At 39.6% G+C, this 23,626-nt stretch overlaps 1 protein-coding gene across 2 annotated transcripts in view; it reads right to left on the bottom strand.

Annotated features, from left to right (window-relative positions):
- The window catches only part of nesd (nessun dorma), a 45,072-nt gene extending 23,259 nt beyond the window's left edge, over positions 1–21,813 (bottom strand). For both annotated transcript variants that reach the window (XM_070104650.1, XM_070104651.1), the window contains exons 1-6: positions 21,767–21,813; positions 18,816–18,994; positions 16,137–16,285; positions 14,503–14,616; positions 10,248–10,342; positions 8,764–8,853 (exon numbers count right to left, since the gene is read on the bottom strand). In XM_070104650.1, coding sequence (XP_069960751.1) covers positions 8,764–8,853; positions 10,248–10,342; positions 14,503–14,616; positions 16,137–16,285; positions 18,816–18,963 — 596 coding nt within the window. In that variant the 5' untranslated portion in view covers positions 18,964–18,994; positions 21,767–21,813. The remainder of the gene's footprint in view (positions 1–8,763; positions 8,854–10,247; positions 10,343–14,502; positions 14,617–16,136; positions 16,286–18,815; positions 18,995–21,766) is intronic.
- Between the last annotated feature and the right edge of the window lie 1,813 nt (positions 21,814–23,626).

The raw sequence follows: 23,626 nt of genomic DNA, 5'->3' as shown, positions 1-23,626 counted from the left end.
TGTCGTAAAAACAGCCTTGTGGTCAGATGATCCAATGTAGCCGAGAGGTTGACAAGTGACTATACCTTCTGCCAGATCACTCACTACTGGGTCAAGGGAGGAGCCAGAGATGTGAGTAGGGAAATCAACAAAGTTTTTCATGTCAAATACTGCAAGAAGGTCATCAAGGTCCCTCTGTATAAGGTGTTGGTTGAGGTCACCAACAATTATATGTTGACAGTTGTGTTGTAGCAGAAGGGAGTCCATATTTTCCATTAGGAAGTTGATAGGGTCTGCATGTTGCCACAGGTCTGTACATTGCACATGCTAGTACAGAGGTACTAGTGTTTATGCAGAGCTTGAAGAACATCATTTCAAGATGAGTAGGGATGGCAACATCAATGTGCTGGGCATGAACACTTTTAGAGAAGCACACAGCAACACCTCCTGCTTGCCCTTGCCTGTCTCTTCTCATCCATGAGGTGTAGCCAGCAATTCTTGCAAAATTTTCTGGAGTCCTGTCGTCCAAAAATGTTTCAACAACAACTATCATGTCGGGATGTCGAGTGTTCACAAAACTATGTGTGAGCTCTCCAACATTAGTAATGAAACCTCTAATGTTGGCCGACAGGATGCTGATAGACTGGCTCCTCATGATGTGGTCATCTTGAGGTGGTGGGTGTGTGAGGCATGTAAGGTGCCTGCCCTTGAGAGAGGTAGGGTACTGAGGCAGCAGCAGGGATGTAGGTCTGTTCTTGTATTATAAGGAAGATACTGGATGGTGAAACGTTTACAAATAAAGCTACGCAAATGTTGCACATGTGTCTAATTCTTCATCATGCTGGCATTATATACCATTCATGTACAACAAGTTTGACATCTATGTTTTTTACAGAATATACAATCAGAAGGTGCCTAACACTTATTACATTAAACTATTGTTTAATGTAATAAGTGTTAGTTAATGTAATAAGTTGTTAATACATCTGTGACTGGATGACTTGAGTGATTTAACTCAACCAATCTGATATCACATGAGAAATTTCCTTGATTTAACCTTTAACTATCCATGACATACTAGTATACATGGGACCAAACTGCAGACGATGTACTAATACACACAACACTGGTGCCTCCAAATATGTCACCTGCAGTCATTTTAGGTCTTTGACTCAATTGTTTGGGTCATCGACCACCTCCTCATTCCTGGAGAAAAAAAAGACCAGATGGGTCCAAGAAGTGCATTGGGTAATATTGCCTCAAAAGTACCTGAAAGCAACAAGGATCTCGCTTCAATGACACTAGTCGGGAGTTTGTTCCACTCGTCCACAACTCTATTACTAAACCACTGCTTTCCTTTATACTTTCTGAATATAAATCTTTTCCAACTTGAACTCACTGCTGCAAATCCTGTCTTGATTAGATATTTTCAGCATGTTATTTACATCCCCTTTTATTCCTGGGTGCAGGAGGGAAGAGGAGCAATTAGTGGAATGAAAAGGTAAAGAGAAAGTGGTAAGAAAAAGTCAGCAGTGACTACTGCCAGTGGGTGGAACATAATAAACAATGGCTCAGTTTGAAGTCAACAAAAACATGGAACAGTGAAAAGATGCTGTGTATGTGGGGCCTTCCTTTAACTTGCTTATATCTTACCCTAACTGCCTCCTCCTTTAGTTTATAAACCTTTACCTCTCTCTTACTTTCTTTTACCATTCTCCTTGTACCTCATCTACCTTTTACTCACACTGTAGCTACAATTTAAAAATGATCTGATATGTCTGTTGCCCCTCTATAAACATGCACATCCAGAAGTCTACCCATCAACCTTGTATCCACTAACACATATGCCAAAAAACTATTGTCATTACGTCTTATATCATATCTTGTACACTTATTTATCCTTTTTTCTTAAAATATCTATTACCAAACTTCCTTCTATACAAAGTTCAATTAAAGGCACCCCATTATCATTTACACCTGGCACCCCAAACTTACCTACTACTCTCTATAACAGTTTCTCCCACTTTATTCAGGTTTCTTATCACAATTACTCTCTCACTTAGTTTAAAACTCCCTAAACACTTACTTAACATCTCCCAAAATCTCTCTCTCTCTTCTACACTCTTCTCCAGATGCATAAACACTTATTGTGCATCCTACCCTTATTCTGATCCACATAATCCTTGGATTTATACATTTATATTCCCTTTTCTCCTAGCCTTCAACATTACTGCTACCCCTTTCTTAGTTCTAACTCTCTCAGATACTCCTAAGTGTGCACATTTATGATGCCTACTGCACAATAAATCTTCGGATATGAATGAACATAATTGGTGAATATTATTAGAATTTAGAATATAGAAGACAATGTGGTGCTATGAAAATTGTATAATTTAGTGAGCAAACAAAGGCTAAGGGAGAGGGAGAGTAGAGCCGATCATCACCTTCGTTAAAAAGGTTTGGCCATTTACAAAGATTTGTTCAGAACATTTACAAAGGATAGAGCAAAACAGATCGACCAAGAGGGTGTATAAATCCAGGGTTGACATAAGGAGGGGTAGCAGCCATCCCAGGAACAGTTGGGAGGGAGAGAGGTGAGGTTTCTGAGTGGTGGTGCCTTGAGAATTCAGTAGGCAAGTGTTAGATCATTGTGAGTGGAGATGAAGTTTTTTTTTTTTAAATTCAAAATACTGTTGGGGCGTGAGCATCTATAAATTTGTGCACACATACAGAGGTACAAAAAAATACAGATAAGAGCAGTATGCCAAAGCCACTTATACTATGCATAGCATTACGGGCTGGCTTAAAATTAACTTAAGATTAATTAAGCAATGATGAAGTCAGTGATAAAACATTAATGTAAACAGATTACTATAAAGCACAAGTGAGTATTACAAAGACAGGTCATATGAAGGATTCTGTTAGGTAGTGTATTTAAAAAATAATAAAGTTAGATTGGGTTTTAGGTTTAACATTTATGTGATATAATTGTGAGAAACATTTAAGATATACAATTTATAAGGTTCAGTTATTCAGTATTTATTTGGTTTTGGGTGAGTAAGTGATCTTTGAGTAGAGACTTGAATTTATAAACAGGTAGTGTTTCTTTTATATTTACAGGTAATGAATTCCAGATTTTAGGGCCTTTTATGTGCATTGAGTTTTTGCATAGTGTGAGATGAACACGAGGAACATCAAAGAGTGATCTGTGCCTTGTGTTATGGTCATGTGTTCTGTTGAGGTTGGCAAGGAGATGTTTGAGGGGAGGGTTAATATCAGAGTTAAGTGTTCTATGTATGTAATAGGTGCAGTAATAAGTATGGATGTTTTGTATGGTGAGTAGGTTTAGTGTATTGAATATTGGTGGAGTGTGCTGCCTGTAGTGAGAATTTGTTATCATTCTAACTGCAGCCTTTTGTTGGGTAATTAGTGGTCTGAGATGGTTAACTGTTGTTGAGCCCCATGCACAAATTCCATAGGTGAGATAGGGGTAAATAAGAGAGTGATATAGGGCCAGGAGGGCTGACTGTGGAACATAGTACCGTATCTTCGATAGTATGCCTACAGTCTTGGAAATTTTCTTAGAAATTTGTTGTATATGTGTATGAAATTTGAGTCTATTATCAAGGTGGATTCCTAAGAATTTTCCCTCTGTTAGCTTTGTGATAGGTGATCCGTTTATCATTATGTTAAGAGGGACATCTGTAGCTCTGTTACCAAACTGAATGAAGTAGGTTTTGTCAATGTTTAGTGTAAGTTTGTTAGTCCTCATCCAGGTAGATATTTTCTGTAATTCGGTATTTACAGTATTGGCTAGTGTGACTGGGCTCGGGTGAGAGAAGACGTATGTAGTGTCATCTGCAAATAGTGTGGGTTTGAGTAATTGCGAAGCATTTGGAAGGTCATTTATGTATAGGAGAAAGAGAAGAGGGCCAAGGACACTTCCCTGTGGGACACCAACTGTAATTGGTTGCGCAGAAGAGTTTGCCCCATTTGCGTACACATATTGGCTTCTGTTGCTGAGGTATGACTTGAGGTAATTGAGGGAGTGCCCTCTTATACCATAGTGTGACAATTTTACGTGGAGCAAGTCATGGTCAACTGTATCAAAAGCTTTACGTAAGTCAATGAAGATCCCCAGTGGGACTTCTTTTTTCTCTATTGCAGTGTATATATGTTCTAGCATGTGTATAATAGCATCATTAGTATTTTTATTAGGCCTGAATCCAAATTGGCAGGGGTTGAGTATGTTCTGGGAGATAAGGTAGGAGTAGATTCGTTTATGAATTAGTTTTTCAAAGATTTTTGAGAGAGGGTGTAAGTTGGATATTGGCCTATAGTTATTCAACTCTGTTTGGTCTCCTCCTTTGTGGATCGGGGTGACCCTTGCTATTTTGAGTACTGTAGGGAAGGTGGAGGATTCAATGGATTTGTTAAAGAGTGTTGCAATGATTGGAGATAGCACTTGTGACACTTTTTTATATATAAAGGGTGGTAAGGTACTTAAATCTCCTGCCTTGTTTTTTAGTGCATTGATAATAAGGGAGACTTCGTATGGGTTAGTCGGAGCTAGGAACAGTGTGTTCGGGTAGTTGCCGGTGAGGTAGTTATTTGGTGGGGTATCTGAGCTTGGGATTTTATGGGCAAGGTTTTGTCCTATAGTGGAGAAGAAATCATTGAGTCTGTTTGCTGTTTCTGTTGGTGGGAGTTGGGGTTCATCTGATTTTGCTAATTTTATTTCGCTATTTCGTGATATCTTTTTTGTTCCCAGAATTTCAGATAGTGTTTTCCAGGTCTTTTTTATATCACCTCGTAAGTTGGATAATCTGTTCTCATAATACAATTTTTTTGCCCTTCTTATCAGGCTGGTTAGGATTGACGAGTAACGTTTTGTTTGGTCTCTGGTTATGTGACCCATTCTGTACTGTTTTTCATATTGGTGTTTTGTATTTATGGATTTGAGAATGCTGGGTGTTAGCCAGGGACTGTTCAGTCTCTTTGCTGTCATCTGTTTAGTTTTTTTAGGGCAGTGCTTGTTATAGAGGTATTGGGTCTTTTTTAGAAAATTATTAATACATTCGTCAATATCTGTATAGATTTCTAGCTCAGTGTGCCAATCAATGTTTGCTAATGCTGTTGCGAAGTTATTAATGGCTGCCTCATTGTGAAGTCTGAAGGTGACTTTAGTAGTGTCTTGGGGTAGTTTACCAAGAGTTGTTATGAGGAAAGTAGGGTAGTGGTCTGTGGTATTATCTGTAATTATGCCTGATTTTAAAGGGGATATGGTGTTGGTCCAGATGTGGTCAAGTAGGGAAACACTAGTCTCTGTAACTCTTGTAGGTTTTGTTACTGTTGGTAGTAACATACAGTTACTCATTGTGTTTGTGAATTCAGTAACGTGTGGGTCCTGGTCTTGCAGGAGATTTATATTGAAGTCACCTGAGAGTAGTAAGTGATCTTTGTTCATGCGTGCATCAGTTATCATACTTCCTAGATTTTGACTAAATTGGCTAATGTTTGACTGTGGAACTCTGTAGATGTTTATCAATGTGAGAGGTTTTTGTAGGTATTTGGATTTGAATTTAGCTATTATATATTCCCCATGTTCATCCCTTGTGCAAGTATTAGTGATACATTCTAGTTGGTCTGAGTAGTATATGGCTGTGCCACCCCCTTGTTGGTCTGGCCTACAGTTGTGTATGGCTGTGTAACCAGGAATGGCATAGACATCTGTACTATCAGGCTTTAGCCAGGTTTCAGTTAGTGTAATGATGGACATATTGGCATGTAAGGAATTTAGTAATGCTATGAGGTCATCGTAATGCTTGCTTAATGATCTGATATTGTAGTTAAAGATAGTTATGTTGTTGTTGGCACTGAGAAGTGCCTTTGATTGTTCTGCAGTGTAGTAATTACAGTAACTGTTTGATTCATTTAAGTCATTAAATAAGAGGTTGGTATCAGGATCAATGCTTGTAATCATAAGATTTGTAGTGAATCTATAGTTAGAATTAAGTATAAAACAAAGTAAATAGTCTTAAGCTAAAAAATAGCACCTGAATTATTTAACAAATGTAAAATAATGAGCTAAGGGACTAATATAAATAAAGTGATGATCATATAATAGTGCTTGGGAATATGATAGTAGGTAGTACTATAAAGGTAATTTTTTAAAGTTATAATTATAGTTTAAAATTATAATAAAAAGGGACTAATATAGGTTGTGAATAAATGAGCTTTGGAATATAATGGCAAGATTGTGAGCTTATTCTACTTTAGCACCTGAGAATAGCACCTTGATTATTTTAACAGTTGTGGATATATAAACTAGGATAGTTATATAAAGCTAAAATAAAGGAGAAAATATAAAAGGGACTAAAATTAAGTAATGGTAAGCAAAGTTAAATGGACAGATGGTAGGAATTATAATATAAACTTATAATATAAAAATACAATTTGAAATGGTACTTGCAATTGCACTAGAGTCTGGTATGGGTTGTTGACAAGATCAAGGTTATAACTATAGATTTAAATTGACAAAATAAAATTCACAATTAAAGTACAAAAGAATAATAGTAAAAAATCACAATGGTAATGTCTTGGTTATAATATGATAGTAAGATGGTAGACAGGTACCCAGGTACACAGGTACAAAGGATAATACAAGGTTGAGGTTGAATATAAAAACTTGAAAATTTGGCAACAAAATGTTATGGGAAGTATAAAATAATGTTTAATGTACAAAAGTAAAATTGACTGGTAGTAAATATGGTGTTTAATAAAATTTTAGTAAGTAATAATGATTACAAAAAAGTGAAATAGTAATGTTTATTTCATTCAATATTGCACTGGTAGTTATACTTGAGGTTATATGGCAGTACAAGGTAATTAAGAGTAATCTAGGATAGTAAATGTGGTATTAAAACAGGTAAAGGTAATTAGTCAAGTAATGGTTATTAAATGTCAAAAATGTTAAGAGTAAATTGAAATTTTAGTAAAAATGATATTTATTAATTTTAGTAAGTAATATCAATTGTAGTATTTAAAAAAAATATGAGGTAGTAATATGGACAGAGAAAGTATCAATTCAGCTAATGTTCAAGCGAACAATAGTAAATAAGAAAATCACATAAGGTGATTTATGCTTACTAGTAAAATCACAAAATGAGGTAGTTGATTATTTAAATACTAAGAGATTGTACAATGAAATTTGAACAATAATGGAGCAAAACATACACTACACTACGTAGACTTTTAAGTTGGACATTGTTTAGTTATTCTCTGTAAGATTAGTATCCCTGAGAAATCGTGATAGATCATTCTCGTTCGTGATTGTGTACAGTTGACCTACATTTGTTTTCCTAACTAGAATTTTCCCATCCCGTGTGAAGCATTGGTGTATTGTGTCATTATTCTCCCGCTTAAGTTTTCTGACTCTATACAGGAGGTTCTGACGTTTTTTGGTAAGACACTCGTTTATGTATACCTCTTTCTTTACTTTAATAGATGCAATAATTAAGTCTTTTTTCCTATCATGTGAGTTGAATCTAAGCATAACACTTTTTCTACCATGGGATCCTAGTAATCTGGCTTCTTTTATTTCAGACTCTGGTACAATAACACTTGTTTGGTCCTTTATGATCTGCAGAGTAATTTCTTTACTGTTTGTTTGGTTCATATCACTGGGAAAAAGTGGACTGTTAACTATTACTGCGTCCGATAGTTTTTCTTGCTCAGTTTTATCTTCTTGGAGAGCAAAGTAGTCACTGAACTGGTTATCTAAGTTGTTCTTCCATTGTTTTACTGCTTCTTCAACCTTTGTATTAAGAGATATTATTTGTTGGGTATGGCTATCTATGACTGTTTGGATGGTCTTGTCACAGTTAGTCATTCCAGGTGTTGATAACTTTTGTTCAAGACTGAGGATTTTGTTCTCGAGTTGTGTCATCCTGGTGTCTTGTTTTGTTAGCGTCTCTCGAAGATTCATATTTTCAATAACTAAGTTGGAGATGCATGACTTTAGGGTATCTGGATCGTTGGTCATACCTGAGAGACTACTAGGTAGGTTGAATCCGGGGAAGAGAGGGGAGGATGGGCTGGTGGCAGCCATGTTTGTTGTTATTGTTGTGGTGTCGCCTTGAGTGGTGGTGAGTGGGGTGGTTGCTGGGCCGGCGTCCTCCTGGCTACACTTGTTGAATAGTTGATTTTTCGGTGTTTTCTTGCTGGCCTTGGTGTTGTTTCCTCTTAGATTGCGCCTCATAATACTACAGGAATTGTTGTTGTTAAGAAGAAGTTGTAGTATACAAAGCTTAGGGTTACGTTGTTCGGCTGGCAGCGGGGTGTTGCTTTCGGTTTGTGTGCAGTCTTCCTTTGATCTCTCTTTTTTTCGATTTGTAGGTTTCACTGTTGGTAATCTTTTGTCATTCTGGGTGCTACGTTGGGTAGTGCAGTTTTGCTTGTAACTAGGTCATCATAGGAGCATTTGTAGCTCTGGTAGTTGGAGAAAAATACGGAGCTTGGAAGTCGCTGCTGCCGCTGCCGCTGCCGATGATTTAGGGACTCCAGTCCTGAAGGCAGGAAGAACAGTGCCTGCACTATGAGGGATTGGTGGGAATGTTGTAGTTTGAAGGACCTGTGTATTGAAATGTTCACAAACTTTTTGAAAATAGCTTTGAATGAAAAATGGTGAATGACCTTCCTTTTATTGGTCACTCTACCTTAATGGGAAACAGTTCTGCTAAAAGAAAAAGGTAAAAAAGTCATAGATGATAACTGTTAACTTACAATTTTAGGCGGGAATTAATGAGATAGTAATCGTAGCAGCATTTTTCCTCTTCTAAATCCCAGGCCCGCCAAACATTCTTGTAAAAAAACCTGAAAAAATAATGATGATATAAATTACTTGTAAAAATATAAAAGGAACTTAAACCATTTCATGCAAATTTACTAATGTATGATGTCCCAGTTTAGAGTTTTGCAGTTTGGAGGGATATGTTGTGTATCTTTATACATATATGCTTCTAAGCTGTTGTGTTCTGAGCACCTCGGCAAAAACAGTGATTATGTGTGAGTGAGGTGAAAGAGTTGAATGATGATGAAAGCATTTTCTTTTTTGGGATTTTCTTTCTTTTTGGGTCACTCTGCCTTGGTGGGAGACGGCCGACTTGTTAAAAAAAAAAAAATGATGTCCCAAATATTTTATTATCCCTTGTCTACCATTAGTACCAACCGTACCAACCTAAAAATGTATGTTTGTATCATAAATTGTACTACCTCACATTAATAATAGAGCAAAATATTGAATATTTGAAATTTACCGCTCTTTACCTGTCTAGAGTTAAGTAGTCTACAAGTATTAGGTTAAGTCTGCCTGAAATGCCCCAGCATGATAGTGGCTTTCTTTGTACCAATGAAATTATGAAATGTAAACACACACTGTAACCTTTGCAAAGAAATACAGAAATAATTAAGTGCTTGTTTCGTAAAAATAATGTATTATTTGATGCTTAGGATGGCAATAATTAATTTAAGATTTGATGCTTAAGATGGCAATAATTAATGTAAGATCTGATGCTTTAGATGGCAATAATTAATGCATGGTTTGATGCTTAGGATGGAATTAATTAAGTGCTTGAGTAGTAAAAATAATGTATGATTTGATGCTTAATGTATGATTTGATGCTTAGGATTGTATGCAGAGATCTGTAGACAACACCTGTCGTGTCCCATAGCTCAGTTGGTAGCACACTCAGCTCACACACTGAGTGTCCATGGTTCGATCCCCAGTTAGGGTGCAAACACTGGGCATGTTTCCTCACACCTGCTGTCCCTGTTCACCTAGCAGTAAGCAGGTACCTGGGTATTAGCTGACTGGAGGGGGGGTCATATCCTATGGGACAAGAGTAGTTGCCCGAGATGTTCTGCATAACCAGGGGCTTTCTATATAGTATGTCACTGATGTCAGCTAGATCTATATAAGTTGTATCATGTATTTTTAGAAATAAAGTTTACTATTATTATTATTATTATTATTATTGGGACAAACAAGCTTTTAGCTGTAAATTAAGCAAATATTTATTCCCTGTGTTTATCTCTGGTAAACGTTGATGTCATGCATTGCATCTCAGTGGTATAATGAAGGGTAGCGCCACCTCTCTTTTGCTCTGATCTGCAGTTATGAATGGTTGCATACCCTAGTAAGTTGTCAAGATGTAGCCAATTTATTGCTATTTATTCCAACTTATTGCTAGCAACTTGGGAATCCTTACCTGATTTGATCTACAACCTCTGTAGTAGTAGCAATATCTAAGACGTCATTTTCTTGTTCCACTAGAGGGTACAACTCCATTAAAGGCACCATAATCTAAAGAATTAAATAATAAATGTTACAATCACAATATACAAGTGCAGTACAGTATTTAACATTTCCATATTATCAATGCTTAATTTTTTTGTGACTTGCTTTCTGCAACATGTGTAATATATACTGCAAACTGAACCAGTAGTCACAACACTATACAGACAACCAGGGTGGTCACTAGAACTACATGGGTAATTCTAGCATTATACAGACAACCAGCATGCTCACTAGAACCAGGTGGGTAGTTCCATCATTATACAAGTCGGACCGAAACGTCGTCGTAAGCTTCTCTCTTTTATGTGTGGGTTATTTGTGTATCGTTCCAGTCACGGTATTGTGCCTTTTTGTTATTTATACAAGTAATGTGCTCACTAGAACCAGGTGGGTAGTTCCAACATTATACAGACACCCAGTGTGCTCACTAGAACTATGTGGGAAGCCTAACTCACTTTCATACAAGAGTTCCAGACACTACACAAGCATCATGGGTACTACATCAGACTAAATGTTCTTCACTCCTGTCCATGAAATAAATATATCATCATGCAGTGTTATGTTTTGTTTTCTCTAAATTCTGAGAAGAAATAGAGAAAGCTTTACTCATTATTACAATGTCTCCAGATGTCTCTATATTTCACTACTATAGTAGTGAATATCTTAGGTAGTAGGTTGGTAGACAGCAACTGCCCAGGGAGGTACTACCGTCCTGCCACGTGAGCGTAAAACGGAAGCCTATAATTGTTTTACATGATGGTAGGATTGCTGGTGTCTTTTTTCTGTCTCATACACATGCAAGATTTCAGGTACGTATTGCTACTTCTACTTACACTTAGGTCACACTACACGTACATGTACAAGCATATATATACACACCCCTCAGGGTTTTCTTCTATTTTCTTACTAGTTCTTGTTCTTGTTTATTTCCTCTTACCTCCATGGGGAAGTGGAACTGAATTCTTCCTCCATAAGCCATGCGTGTTACAAGTGGCGACTAAAATGCCGGGAGCAAGGGGCTAATAACCCCTTCTCCTGTAAATATTACTAAATGTAAAAGGAGAAACTTTTGTTTCTCCTTTTGGGCCACCCCGCCTCGGTGGGATACGGCCGGTGTGTTGAAAGAAGAAGTAGTGAATATGACAGTGAAGTTTTCAGTAACTCCAGACTGGAGGCATAAATATGACAGTGAAGTCTTCAGTAACTCCAGACTGGAGGCATAAATATGACAGTGAAGTTTTCAGTAACTCCAGACTGGAGGCATAAATATGACAGTGAAGTCTTCAGTAACTCCAGACTGGAGTGAATATGACAGCCACAACTTCAGTAACTCCAGACTGGAGGAGTGAATATGACAGCCAAGACTTCAGTAACTTTAGAGTGGAGGCATGAATATGACAGTGAAGTTGTCAGTAACTCATAAGTGCAGTATTGACTATGACAGTGAAGTCTTCAGGGAACCTTGCATTATAATAGCAACAACAGCTCTCAGAAACTCAAGCTATGTTCCATACACAAATAATCCACACACAGGAGATAAACTTCTGCTGATGCTTCTGTCTGCCTTGGACCAATTACTAGTCTCCTATGTGCTGGTTATCTATGTATTGTTCCAGTCACAGTATTGTGCCATTTTATTCTTCATTCTGTGTTAACAGAACACTGGTAGTCTTCAACTGGGATCTGGACTATTGCCTGCATCAACTGTCTGATTCAAGAATGGGGCATTTGTGCAACATTTGGATATTCTTACCAAGGAAATGTCTTGCCAGGCAGTAGCTTCTTCAATTAAATACAGAGATAAATGGTGAAAGATAAGGAAGAGAATGAGATAATCAGTCTCTCAATCTGGAGTCAATGTGGTTAGTCGGCTCCAGGCTGAGGGGACTGATTACCTCATTCTCCTCATCTTCTACCATTTTTGTCTGTACTGGACTGAGGAAGCCACTGGCTGGTGAAGCATTTCTTCAATAAAGATTAAAATGTTGCAAAAACATTTCATTCTTCAAGTTGTCAGTTTTCTAAAGCATTACATCACAAGTGTCTGATTAGCTAGGTTTTGATGACTAAGTACATCTGATGGTTGTTGCCTGCTTGACCAAGCAGTCAATAAGAAAGCCCACATGGGATGCTAGCAGCAATAGCCTGCTTCACCAGTCAGTATGAAAGCCTAGCCTTAGGCCAGACAATGAGGGTAAAAAACCATTTAAACAAGTCAGTTCAGGAGTTTAGCACGTGATCATCTTGAGATGTTATCAGAGTAGTGCTGTAGTTACACACAAAGTGAAGAGCAAGGCATGTGTGCTGCCTACCAAGTATGGTTGGTATAAAAAAAAAATGTTCACAGCTGTCATACTGAGTATGGCTGCTTTGAGCAATAAATTGTTCATACTACTGATAAAGTCAGTTACTGGTGAGTCTTCAGCTTTACCAAGGTTAACCCTTTGAGGGTCGACAGGCCCTCTCCGAAACTCGTTCTCAGGGTCGGCCAAATTTAAAAAAAAAAAAAAATTATTTTCTCTTATGAAAAGATAGAGAATCTTTTCCCGATCACAAAGACACCAAAAGTTTGAAATTTGATAGAAAACTTACGGAATTATGCTCTCGCAAAGTTAGCGGTCTCGGCGATGTTTACGCATCGGCGATTTTGCCCACTTTGAGCCCCATTTTCGGCCAATTTCACTGTACTAGTCGACAAAAAACATGAATATTTCGCTAGAACTCCATTTTTTCTATCGAATGGGTGCAAGAAACCACTCATTTATGAAATTCAACTATCCAGTACAGTGGTCAGAATTTAGCAATTTTGCCAATTTCACACAAATTTCAAAAGATGCCAATTTCCGAATAGGGTTCAGAATAAACAAGAAAGACATTCCTGGCACTAAAATGACATTTCCTCTAGTCATTAGTCACGTCTCAAGGCCCCTCTTATATTCTTTTGCTTTCCACTTTGAATTTTTATTTTCACAAAAAATATAAGATTTACTGTTATGCAGACTACTGCATTAGTGTAAAAAATGGTATAAATATTATTGGTGCACTTGTGAAAGAATATTAGACTCACCAGTTGACGTGTATTGCACGCTTGGAACGATTTGTTTACTTTTGAAGTTTGGTAAAAATCGAACATTTCTGCTACTTTGAGCTCAATTTCAAGGCACCTTTCTTTGTAAAACCAGTCAAAATCATCTCAATTTCTGTAATATGTCTTCCATTCTATAAAATGAGATCAAGAAAACTAGAATACAACAATAAATACCATACGAAAATACACTGCAAAGTCGCTGATTTATTAAAAAAAAATGGTCAAAGTTTTTTTTTTCTCATTATGCACTGTGTGCTGCAGGATTTTTTTTAGACTGTGCACACTGACCACATAGACCCATTCTTTCATATGAAGGCCTACCAGCTTTCTCCCACTAGATTTGAGGCCGCTAGAATTTATGAGTACTAGTACGTCAAAAACCCCTACGCGTAAGACGTACTAGTACGACAAAAACCCTCAAAGGGTTAATAGTGAAGTCACCAAGAATGATTCAGCATGGTTTACAGCATCTCAATAATTGATCAGACCTAGTAAAAATCCATAAAACAGGCCGGGGTGTAGGAAAGGCCTCATCCGTCCTCAGGAATATCAGCAAAAATTGAATATTTCCTTCAGTTTCAAACTACTTCTAGTCTTGGAACCAACAAAAATCATCTCTATTTCAGTAGTATTTTCTATTCTATCAAATAATACCAAGAAAGCCAACAAAACCATAAAAACTATTCTAGGAAACACCTCAAAGTAGATATTTTGTACCATATACAATGGCAGAGTATTACTCTGCCCATCATGCAGTAAGGACTGAAGAAGCCACTGGTGGCAAGACATTTTCTCTAATAAATGTCATGAACCATACATAAGTCTTTTTCTACAATTTATTACTGGCACTGAAACAAAATCCATAATTTGTTGTGAAAGTCATAAATTAAAGTTGCAGCCAAATTTGTGAGAAAATCTCCTTTCTATTGATTTTTATTAAGTCACTCAGGCCACTCCAAAGTCCGCTGCCACAGTAAGTCGAGTCAGCATCAGGTAATAATGTATCTATCAACTTTTGGGAGAAATAAAAAAAGATAATAGGAAAAAGATAACTTAACAGGAAGCAAGGGAACTTTTTTACCTGAGTGTTCTTGTTCTCTTCTATTAGTTTTAAATCATCTGCTGCAAGATCATTTTCGACTGGTTTCAAAATTTTTACCTCTGCCAGTAGTTTTTCACGACTCACATTAATGACCTGCAAAAAGAAAACAACGAGCAGAGTGCTGTGTACTTTATGTTAAACCAGTGTTATTACTTCACAATACTCATGATATAACTACACTTCTGAGTTCATAATACAGCCTCTCCTCATTTAGCTACATACAGTGGACCCCCGGTTAACGATATTTTTTCACTCCATAAGTATGTTCAGGTGCCAGTACTGACCGAATTTATTCCCATAAGGAATATTGTGAAGTAGATTAGTCCATTTCAGACCCCCAAACATACACATACAAACGCACTTACATAAATACACTTACATAATTGGTCGCATTTGGAGGTAATCGTTATGCGGGGGTCCACTGTACTCATTTACCGACGACTCGGGCTTACGATGGGCTCTCTGACAAGTATGCATACCTAAATAATTTATATTGGAGCCCTTTTCCTCTATTCTGTTTTATTACAATATACAGTACACTACTGTGTAAACATTTAAAAATATACTAAAAATGTTATAAATGGTGCAAAGGTGACATTAAAACATTATCAAAGATGGTTGGCACAAACCCACTACCATTATAGTATGCTCCTCACTTAGCGATGAATTTGTTTACTGACACAATCTTAGGAACAGAATTCCATCATTAAGTGAGGAGAGGCTGTATAGTCCTATTTGTAATAATATATTATCAAACTGAGCACTAATCCTTAGATGTGCTACAGTGGGTATATTCTATAATTCATCCAATATCTCTCATTGCAGTAAGTTTTTATTTTTGGGTAATTTCAGTACCTCACCAAAGATTATTTTCCATGAATGGATTATTAAATGTTTTCTAATAATATTAGTTTATTGATATTATTGATGGAAAACTGTACTGTTAACAACTCAATCATGTGCTAAAGTGAATCTAATTTAGTTTAAACAGTGTATTATACTTTATACTAATAATCCATGTTAATAATCAGAATTAATTACTTTACATTCCAGTGTAGAGGGTGCAGGAGGCATTAGGTAGAATGAAAGGGGGTAAAGCAGCTGGAACTGATGGGATCATGACAAATGTTAAAAGCAGGGGAGGGGGAGGGAGACATTTTTTTGGGAATGGTTGGTACTTTTGTTCAATAAATGTATGAAAGAAGGAAAGGTACCTAGGAATTGGCAGAGCATGTATAATTCCTTTATATAATGGGAAGGGGGAAAAAAAATTGTAAAAATTATAGGGGAATATGCTTACTGAGTTCTCCATGGGAAAATGGATCAGAATTCTTTCTCCATAAGCCATGCACAAATAATATAGTTCTTCTTCTTTCAACAAACTGGCCGTATCCCACTGAAGCGCGGTGGCCCAAAAAGAAAAACAAAAGTTTCTCTTTTTAAACATGGTAATGCATACAGGAGAAGGGGTTACCAGACCCTTGCTCCTGGCATTTTAGTCACCTCTTATGACACGCATGGCTTACGGAGGAAGAATTCTGTTCCACTTCCCCATGGAGAAAATAATATAGTTATATGGTTAATTAAATTTATAAATACCCTTCAGCACTCACATCCACATATATATCAGAAGGTTTCTGAAAGTTCAGAACAGATTCAGAGAGATCAGAAGAGGGCCTCCATATTGCTCTCCATCCAGTAGGCTCGATACTGTTTTCCACATACTGAACCAAACGATTTTCAACTTGATCTGCTGTTACACCTGAGCATAAATAAAAAGTTCCACAACTATTATAAAAGTAGAAATATTTACATAACAATAACTGTTGGTAGTAGGCTGGTAGACAGCAACCACACAAAGAGGTACTACCGTCCTTGCAAGTGTAAAATGGAAACCTGTAATTGTTTTACATGATGGTAGGATTACTGGTGTCTTTTTTCTGTCTCATAAACATGCAAGATTTCAGGTATGTCTTGCTACTTCTACTTACACTTAGGTCACACTACACATACATGTACAAGCATATATATACACACCCCTCAGGGTTTTCTTCTATTTTCTTTCTAGTTCTTATTCTTGTTTATTTCCTCTTATCTCCATGGGGAAGTGGAACAGAATTCTTCCTCCGTAAGCCATGCGTGTTGTAAGAGGCGACTAAAATGCCGGGAGCAAGGGGCTAGTAACCTCTTCTCCTGTATATATTACTAAATGTAAAAGGAGAAACTTTCGTTTTTCCTTTTGGGCCACCCTGCCTCGGTGGGATACGGCCGGTGTGTTGAAAGAAAGAAGAAAGATCTCCATGGGGAAGTGGAACAGAATTCTTCCTCTGTAAGCCATGAGTGTTGTAAGAGGCGACTAAAATGCCGGGAGCAAGGGCCTAGTAACCCCTTCTCCTGTATAAATTACTAAATTTAAAAAGAGAAACTTTCATTTTTCTTTTTGGGCCACCCTGCCTTGGTGGGATACGGCCGGTGTGTTGAAAAAAAAAAAAAGACAATAACAAATAGGAAATGTTAATGAGAACAGACACAAATATGAGGCTAGATGTTTGCTGTCTACCAACCTACAACCATACACAATATTTAACAGGCTTCCATTTCATACTTACATGAAAAAACTGTTCTACTTTAACTCCCATGTTGTAACTGTCTGCCAACCTTATACCTTACCTCTGATATACCTCTGATGAGTTCCGAGAGTTTTTCTACTCCCGGAGCCCGGCCATGGGCCAGGCTTGTCTGATGCTTGCCTGGTCAACCAGGCTGTTGCTGTCGGTGGCCCACAGCCCCACATATCCATCAAAGCCTGGTTGACATGGCACCTAGTGAAGATACTTGTCCAGTTTCCTCTTGAAGACTTCTACACTTGTCCTACTACCAGCATGTAAAAATAATTAACAGGCTACCATTTCACATTTGTATAGCAGAAAGTATTACTGTAGCTCCTAGGATGAATGCTGTCTACCATCCTATCACTATTTCTTACATATAACAGGTTGAAGTTACTAATAGCGAATTTTAGTCTCTCATGTACAAGTACATCCAGGGGACTTATGTATGTAACGTACTAGTATGTATAATTCATAGCGGCCACAAATTTGCCCCAAATGGTAAATTTAGGACTAAAAATGAGAGAATGGGTCTGTGTGCTGGATGTGCTCTGTATATATAAATTCCTGCCCCATGCAGAGCATGAGAGGAACAGCTACCCTCTCAGCCTTTTCTAACTATGGCTTCCAGATATAAATCCCTCACTACCATCACAATTAACCACCTTCAGGCATTAACAGTGAGAACAGTGATTGTGATGTGGAGTTCCAGAGATTTAAGACAAATGTCAGTGAAGGAAAAGGCCATAATACCACCTCAAACCCAGCCAACCCACAACTGCAGCACCCATTCCCCTCATCACAATGAAAAATAAATTCCATCTAATCTGCAGACTTTTATGGAAAAGAAGATACGTACTAGTGTGTGCGCTCACACCATGAAAAGACTCCCACAGTACATAGATATGAGACACCATTGTGCCTTAGCCCTTTTTTTGAGGAGTTCCAGACACTGCAAAAATTCTAACAGCATCTAGAGTGATGGTACATAGTGTATGTATATCAGAAACAGTCGACAACCAAAGAAGAGAAACATTCTGTTTAATGTTTATGTATAAATTGCACTGTGAATTTTTTTGTGACAAAATCTGAGTACTAAAACAAATAACACAATCAGTGTCCATAGTTCAAAAATTGAAACCAAACCAAAAAGATATAATACTGAAAATCAATTAAAAAAACAAAAGAGGAAACACTGAACCCAGCAACACTATCCACTATTGTCATTAAATGCTCCATGACCTTCAACTTCACTGTACCATTAATTCCTAAGTGTCAAAAAGATTTCGTTGATTTTGGTGTTATTACCGTAGGAATATATTCTCTACAGTAAGATCTTTTGTTTTCAAAAACTGCAACACAGCCAGGCATAAGTCAGTTTAACCCTTCATCATCCAGACTCCTGATCTCAAACTTGTTCTCAATGTCAAAAAAAAAATATATTATGAAATAGCAGAGAATCTTTTTCCAAAGGTAATGACACCAAAAGTATGAAATGTGATGGAATACTTACAGAATTACGGTGGTGCAAATTTACTGGTAAAGAGGATTATTTATTCCTGGCAATTCAATCTACAAATCATAGAAAAATAGGTGAAAGAAGGGCAATAAAAAAAAATTAAATTTCCACAAGCATAGAAATAATTATAATAAAAATTTTTCACAATTAAATTAGAATATTACCCTGAAGAATGCTCTCCAGCTCAGCGACATGATCTTCTAGCTTCCAGGTAGCACGGTATACATCTGGCAGCTGCTCTCTGGTGTCTACACTTCGAGGTGTACTTGTCGTACTCCGACACTCCTTCGTTTGCTCACCAACTCTCTCCATGACTCGGTTATTGTTACTGCAACACCTTTTCCTGGAATAATTCAAATAATACTCAGCAATTATAAATTTTAAACAATAATATTATTTCTCAACCAGGCATACCTGGAGTTTACCTGGAGAGAGTTCCGGGGGTCAACGCCCCCGCGGCCCGGTCTGTGACCAGGCCTATGTATAAAAATAAAGTAACTATATTTTATCATTTTTTTTCAACCTATAGGCCGTTTCCCACCCAGGCAGAATGACACTAATGGACAAGTCATTCACTTGACACTAATGGGCTCATAATACTACCCTGGGGAGTCTCACATGCTACTGGCAGGGGTTTTGATTCTAAGAATTTGTGTGAGGTAACCTGGAGGGGTTTGATCCAAGAAAGTTCAGGGGAGCTCCTGTTCCTCATATCAAAAGCTCTTCTCATTCCCCGTATGAAAAGCATAGGCGCCACTAGCATGATAAGAGACAACACAATAAGTGTCAGGGGCCCAAGACTATTCAACTGCCTCCCAGCATACATAAGAGGGATTACCAATAGACCCCTGGTTGTCTTCAAGACTCCTGGTTGTCTTCAAGGTCCCTGGCTGTCTTCAAAGCCCCTGGCTGTCTTTAAGACCCCTGGCTGTCTTAAAAGCCCATGGTTTTCTTCAAGACCCCTGGTTGTCTTCAAGACCCCTGGTTGTCTTCAAGACCACAGGCTGTCTTCAGGACCCCTGGCTGTCTTCAAGACCCTTGGCTGACTTCAAGACCCTTGGCTGTCTTCAAGACCCCTGGTTGTCTTCAAGACCCCTGGCTGTCTTCAAGACCCCCTGGTTGTCTTGAAGACCCCTGTCTTCAAGATCCCTGGTTGTCTTCAAGACCCCTGATTGTATTCAAGACAACTGACTGTCAAGACCCCTGGCTGTCTTCAAGACCCCTGGCTGTCTTCAAGACCCTTCATTGTCTTCAAGACCCCTGGCTGTCAAGACCCCTGGCTGTCTTCAAGACCCCTGGCAGTCTTCAAGACCCCTGGCAGTCTTCAAGACCCCTAGCTGTCTTTAAGACCCCTGGCTGCCTTCAAGACCCCTGACTGTCTTCAAGACCCCTGTCTTCAAGACCCCTGGCTGTCTTCAAGATCCCTGGCTGTCTTCAAGACCCCTGGCAGTCTTCCAGACCCCTAGCTGTCTTTAAGACCCCTGGCTGTCTTCAAGACCCCTGGCTAACTTCCAGACCCCTGGCTGTCTTCAAGACCCCTGGCTGTCTTCAAGACCCCTGACTGTCTTCCAGACCCCTGGCTGTCTTCAAGACCCCTGTCTTCAAGACCCCTGGTTGTCTTCAAGACCCCTGGCTGTCTTCAAGACCCCTGACTGTCTCCAAGACCCCTGACTGTCTTCAAGACCCCTGGTTGTCTTCAAGACCCCTTGCTGTCTTCAAGATCCCTGGCTGTCTTCAAGACCCCTGACTGTCTTCAAGACCCCTGGTTGTCTTCAAGACCCCTTGCTGTCTTCAAGACTCCTGACTGTCTTCAAGACACCTGGCTGTCTTCAAGACCTCTCGCTGTCTTCAAGACACCTGACTGTCTTCAAGACACCTGACTGTCTTCAAGACCCCTGGCTGTCTTCAAGACCCCTGACTGTCTTCAAGACCCCTGACTGTCTTCAAGACCCCTGTCTTCAAGACCCCTGGTTGTCTTCAAGACCCCTTGCTGTCTTCAAGACTCCTGACTGTCTTCAAGACACCTGGCTGTCTTCAAGACCCCTGACTGTCTTCAAGACCCCTGACTGTCTTCAAGACCCCTGACTGTCTTCAAGACCCCTGGTTGTCTTCAAGACCCCTGACTGTCTTCAAGACCCCTGGTTGTCTTCAAGACCCCTGGCTGTCTTCAAGACCCCTGGTTGTCTTCAAGACCCCTGGCTGTCTTCAAGACCCCTGGTTGTCTTCAAGACCCCTGGCTGTCTTCAAGACCCCTGGTTGTCTTCAAGACCCCTGGTTGTCTTCAAGACCCCTGGTTGTCTTCAAGACCCCTGGTTGTCTTCAAGACCCCTCGCTGTCTTCAAGACCCCTGGTTGTCTTCAAGACCCCTCGCTGTCTTCAAGACCCCTCGCTGTCTTCAAGACCCCTCGCTGTCTTCAAGACCCCTGGTTGTCTTCAAGACCCCTGGTTGTCTTCAAGACCCCTGGTTGTCTTCAAGACCCCTGACTGTCTTCAATAAGGCACTAGATAAGATAAGATTTCGTTCGGATTTTTAACCCCGGAGGGTTAGCCACCCAGGATAACCCAAGAAAGTCAGTGCGTCATCGAGGACTGTCTAACTTATTTCCATTGGGGTCCTTAATCTTGTCCCCCAGGATGCGACCCACACCAGTCGACTAACACCCAGGTACCTATTTGCTGCTAGGTGAACAGGACAACAGGTGCAAGGAAACGTGTCGAAATGTTTCCACCCACCGGGAATCGAACCCGGGCCCTCCGTGTGTGAAGCGGGAGCTTTAGCCACCAGGCCACGTAGTCAGTACCTGACCAACCAGGCTGTGACTCGTATGTCGGTTTACATGCGGCCAGCACTAACACCCTGGTTGATCAGACCCTGACCCACCACTAGCCCTGGTCATGGACGAAGCCACGGGGGCGCTAACCCCCCTAGAACACCCCCCACATACACCTAAATAAACCTACTAACTTCAAATATGAACCGTCAGTGTTATCACAGCGGTCATGAAGTAACTTGATCCTACTTTACTTAGTTTACATCACCAAATACAAGTGTAAACACAGCTAGATGTAAACAACACAAGTAGAAAATAAACAATAGTCAGGTAATAATGTTTACAAGGTTATATGAAGACGAAACGCCAGTTATAACCTCTCCCACCACCATGTGGACTGCCTCCAAGTGAGTCGCCTACCCTGGCAAACTCTGTTGACACCGAGCTCTGAGGTGGGTACCTCAGCCTCACAAGTGGCTTATAGGACAGATTTTCACAAATGATTGATGTTGCAAGACACTCGCCTGCATGCACATATAAAGGACTAACTTACTTGATGTTGCAGCATATATCCTGATCTTCAACTTCCCTAAGCTTAGCCTTAGCCCCTTTGGACTTCCCCTCAGGGAGCCTTAATTCCTGCAATATTAAATCGTTATTAGTGACCTGCCTGCACCTCAGAAATTCCTATATCCAAGAGAGTATGTATCCCCTAGTATAACTATGCAGACACAGACACTAGCTTCCAGACTGCCAAGAGACACTGGTACTTACTGGACATGCACTGCCAGCTGCAACACAGGTCCACAGATCAAACTCACTCACAATTCTCCCCAGACACTGGCCAGAAATCTACGATATAAAGTGGAGGTCTTGTCTTACTGTATGGGCCTGACAGAGGTCATCTACAGTACATCGAGGTGCCTCTACCAGATTTCCCCAGGTCTCGAATGTGAAGACATGTGGGGGGGGGCGCCGTCTGCTGATCACGGTATGTCTTGTCCAGTTGGTGTCTGTCTTAAAAAGAACGAGCTGGTCTCTCTTCCAGACCCTTGTCTCTTCGTTCAAACTAGGGCTAACTTATCCTAGTGTTTGCCTACATTATCGGCCTATTACTACCTATGTTAAGGTCTTAGGTCTACATTATTATTATCTACAGTTGCCTTAGTAAACCTAATATTAATATACTAACAGTAAAACTACCTACTCCTTCCCTGAAGGGTAAATCTATAAATAAATAAGCTTACCAACAATCCATGCCAACTCAAAAGAATGCTTTGTTTGGGTGAGTTTAAGGGCCACACAGCTGAGCCATTCCATTACGGCCGTGCTGGATCTGTCCTGTGGAACTTTAGGGACCAAATAAATTTCCACATCCTCCTGCTGGCGAAGGTAGGCTCTAAGTCTAAATCAAGTTCACCTTCCGCAAGCCCCCATGGCGGACCCTGGACACGAGTGCCATCCGGCAACTCTCATCGAGCAGACTCCGGTCTAACTTCAACCATCCAGTTTCCCTTGCGTGGACCTCTGGGGGTGTAAACTTGTTGGTTCCGGTGGTCTTAGCACCCTTTCCTTTAACTTTAACGTCTTTTGTATGTCTAGCCTTGACTGAGTGGCTCCGTACTTTCCCACCCAGTGGCCCACACACCTTGGTAGCCTTTCCTCTCACTGTTACGAGGTTCCCTGGATTTAATGGCAATCTATCTCCCTCTTTATGTACCCTGAACAAGTGTTTTCCCAAGGTGGCCGAGTGTTCGTCACTACCTACCTGGTTCAGCTTCCCTGGTGCTTCATCGTGTATACTGGTATTCATTATCACTACTCCCCCAGCTATCATGGGGACAGCTTCTCCTCTATCTGGCGTGGCAGGGAATTCAGGTGGAATCCTGCCGCCTATGATGTATCCTACTGGGGATCTGTATAAACCAATTCCTTCCTTAAATGTCCGTCGTGTAGACAGGAAGTCATCTATATGATTGGCTCCCACCAGGATACCTACATTTCTGACTGTGTCAGTGGTAATTCCCTGGTCTGCCAGCTTCACGTCAAGGTCTTTAAATTGCTTAGCTGCTGCAGCAAGACCTCTCGCTGTAATTGCCGTGGGTAATGTCTCTACCACCAAGGCTGTAATGTCTCTGCGATGTCCACCTAATTTGACTGTGACATCCACCACATCATAAGATTTGGGTGGGACCTGACTTATA

The sequence above is a fragment of the Cherax quadricarinatus genome, chromosome 93, assembly GCF_038502225.1.
Source record: "Cherax quadricarinatus isolate ZL_2023a chromosome 93, ASM3850222v1, whole genome shotgun sequence".
In the NCBI taxonomy this organism is placed as follows: domain Eukaryota; kingdom Metazoa; phylum Arthropoda; class Malacostraca; order Decapoda; family Parastacidae; genus Cherax; species Cherax quadricarinatus.
The sequence above is the reverse complement of the archived record's forward strand: the minus strand, read 5'-3'. Positions and strand labels throughout refer to the sequence as shown.